Source organism: Sorex araneus, chromosome 6 (assembly GCF_027595985.1).
Source record: "Sorex araneus isolate mSorAra2 chromosome 6, mSorAra2.pri, whole genome shotgun sequence".
Lineage (NCBI taxonomy): Eukaryota > Metazoa > Chordata > Mammalia > Eulipotyphla > Soricidae > Sorex > Sorex araneus.
Window position 1 is genome coordinate 160189298 of NC_073307.1, and position 3186 is coordinate 160192483.

The following is a 3186-nucleotide window of genomic DNA, read 5'->3' on the forward strand; positions in this document are numbered from 1 at the left end:
GACTATGTAACCTCTGAACAACCAGACACGCACTCGTAATTGTGGCACTAGAGAGGAGATAGGCTAATGGCAATTCATAGGCTCTGTCTTTCCAAACAACTATGATCCTTGCTCAAAGCAGAGGCTAATAACTCAGCAGAGCCTTTTCTAGAATCTTTGGCCAAGACTTTGCAGCCTGGCACGCTGAGACATAACTTCAGTCGAGGGAGGGAGAGAGGGATGGAAGCCAAACCTTGTGACCTACACGTGTCGCTGTGGGCAGGACCAGGAAGGCTCTCTGGGTACAAATGACCCTGCGCTGCCCAGGCTCCTGAGTCCAGCTGCTGACTGCTCATCCCTTGCGCAAGCTCACAGCTCCCAGCCACAAACACCATGAAGCTGTCCCTGTGTGCCCTGCTGGTCGCTCTGGCCCTTTGCTGCTACCAGGGTGAGTACATTTCCCCCAGCAGACTAGCATCAGACCTGAACTCAGAAAATGACTTAGAGGGGCCTGAACACATGCTAGTTCAAAATGTTTCCTCTGTGAACTGTTCCCATAAAGCATATGGCTGTTCCACTGGAGTCCTATCACTTCTCATCATCACCAACTTCCACTTTACATGACGAGTTCAGTGTGATCCCTTTCCAAATGTTAGGAGGGAGAAAGAAGTAGGAGATTCGGGCGTGAGGGCTAGAAGGTATTGCATGGCTTAAGTTCTTGCTTCGCATGTGGCCATTTAATCCCCAGCACCATAAATGTTCCCATCAAGGACCGTCAGGTGTGGTCCCTGAATATTTTGTGGGTGCTGTTCCAAAAACTTGAAAGAAAAGTAAAGAAAGGAAATGATGCGGATGTGAAACCTTGTATAAATACTCAGCAGATCCTTGAACTGGAGCCCAAAGTTCCATGCCTCCACATTGCCTGTTCCTAGTCAGGTTCACAGCAGTCAGCAGTACGAGTATAGCAATGGGGTGAGAAAGATAATACAAATGAGTTTCAGGTAGCAGGCAGAGATCAAGAGATCACCGTATCATGTCTTCTAATAACACGACAGTTTCTGATTCAAAAATTTCCTTTCCCGTCTAGATCCTCTAAGGGGTCTGGGTCACCTCCATCTCGTGTTGTCCTCCTCAAACAGCGGACAAGGGATGAGATATGCACAAGTGTTCGATGAGAGACAAATTTGCTCTTGTATTGTATTTTCTTTCCCTCCATTTTAGCTGACGCAGCCATGACTTGCCCAGCCCTTGCGGGAGATATGAGTTCATTTGTCATCAGCTCGGAAAGTGTCTTTAAACTATACCTTGCTCAATTTCATGCCCCTGATGCTGCTGTGGAGGCCAAGATGCTTTGGAAGACCTGCTACAATAATGCCGTGGACCCTGCAGGGAGAGCTCTAATTGCAAAAACTTTGGTAATTTCTTTTTATTTCTACTTAGGTCTTTGAGCTGGGTTGCAGAGATTTGAAAGAGATTTGGGAATGATCTTGGCAGGGGGGTGGAGAATCACCCCTTGTTCTCTTCTAATAAGTGGAGCCATGCCCACATGGCAGGTTAGAATTTTCCACCTGCCTACAAGAGTAGCTGTACTGAGGTACAGAGCATCCTGGCAGGTCCCCTCTGTACCCGCAGCCGACGACCCTCCGAGGGGAAATCCAGGCACCACGGATCATGTGGAAGGGCCAACGACCTCCTTCCCCGTCCCTGCGTGCGGTGTTGCTAACATCTGCATAGGGAATGTCGTGCAGATGTGAGAGAGCTGAGGGGAACCTGGAAGCTGTGATGTAGACAGGACAGGCTTGTCCTTGGGGGTCTGCTGCCATATGCAAGCCTGTACCCTCTGGGCACCTCATGCCCTCACCCACCAATCTCTTACCCCTGTGCAGTGGGCATAGACCCCACCTGCACTGCTCCTGCTGCCTGCCGCCCTCACGGCTTCATGCAGAAAGAAGATGAGGGAAGATGTAAGATGTTCCACCAGAACTGCTGACTCGCAGGCAGGCCAAGGCTCATCTGCAAATATCCACGGGATCTGAACAGTCCTGCTGACAGGCACCTCACGATCCATTTCAGAACTATCAGCCAGGAGTCTGAAAGGACCACTCCATCTTCCCATCCCTGTCGCTACTTTAGAGTCCCAAGCACCCTAAGGAAGTCAAAGAGAAGGATTTGACGCGAGAATCCAGGGAATATTTGTGGGCTGCTCTGTCCGCGGCAGGAACCAGCTGTGTGTCAAAGACCCCACGTGTGGGCAGCTGTGCGGGATCCTCTTTTCTGTGTTGCCTGAAATAGCATTGACATCCTCAGGGATAAGCTGTGTGAACCTGTCAGCTCTCTTGCAGAATAACTGACCACCATGTTTTTCTGTTCTTCCCATTACAGACGAACATTCTTGCGGCCTGCTAGAAACAATAATAACAAGTCTTCTATCTGTCATCTATGCCTTACAATGATCTAATGAATTTCAAGAAAATGTCAAGGTTTCACTCTCTCTTCTAATAAATTACTTGCTCAACACACGTCTGCTCTCTCTTTTTTATGCAGTGGTGTATAGCTTTGTGTTTGTAGAGAGGTCTATGAGGGGCTCTTACTGGTCATCAATAGTCGGATGCAAAAAAGGAATGGGTTATTACCCTTGACAACATGACTGCAGTGATCCCAAGAGAAATACTGCTCCAGGGTTATTCTGTATCTCATACATACTCCATCTTTGGCCAATGAGTGACAATGATACCTTAGATTTGAAACGCAGAAATTCAAGCATTCCTGTCAGTCTTCTTTGAAACGAAAGTTTATGGCCTACTTACCTGTCTAATCTTATTTCTCCACATGGAACTATATCAGTACGTCCTCATCAGAGCCATCACCATCTGTGTGTTTTTTCTCCACACCATGTTTCCACTGCTGTGTATTTATAGGTCGTGGTTCCTAGTCTACCCACGCATTTGTGCATAAGGGCAAGGCTCAGTCATTCACCTCTCTCGTTAGAACTCTGCACGCTCCCATTGACCATGTGACTGCGAACCCTTACTCACACCAGGGCTAATGGTCCATTACAGCCACTTAAGAGCTCAGAGGACCAGAGTGGTGATTCTCTCTGTGACCTTCATTCTTTTGGCCTACTGTGATACAAAGAACTTTTCTTAAATTCTCAGTGTAGCGTCAAAACAACAACAGGAGACCTCAGTCTTCTTCCCGACTCACTCC

At 47.9% G+C, this 3186-nt stretch overlaps 1 protein-coding gene across 1 annotated transcript; it reads left to right on the forward strand.

Annotated features, from left to right (window-relative positions):
* The first annotated feature begins 312 nt into the window (after positions 1–312).
* LOC129405838 (secretoglobin family 1D member 2-like) lies at positions 313–2498 on the forward strand. The gene is made up of 3 exons (XM_055143471.1): positions 313–427; positions 1201–1394; positions 2362–2498. The coding sequence occupies exons 1-3, from the start codon at positions 373–375 to the stop codon at positions 2383–2385; spliced, it is 273 nt and encodes a 90-aa protein (XP_054999446.1). The 5' UTR covers positions 313–372; the 3' UTR covers positions 2386–2498.
* Positions 2499–3186: the final 688 nt, after the last annotated feature.

Bases quoted from the DNA above. Each gene is read 5' to 3' on its own strand.
- LOC129405838 (XM_055143471.1), top strand. From the start codon at position 373: ATGAAGCTGTCCCTGTGTGCCCTGCTGGTCGCTCTGGCCCTTTGCTGC. The intron at 428-1,200 runs GTGAGTACATTT...CCTCCATTTTAG, and splicing joins GGCCCTTTGCTGCTACCAGG to CTGACGCAGCCATGACTTGC. The intron at 1,395-2,361 runs GTAATTTCTTTT...TTCCCATTACAG, and splicing joins CTCTAATTGCAAAAACTTTG to ACGAACATTCTTGCGGCCTG.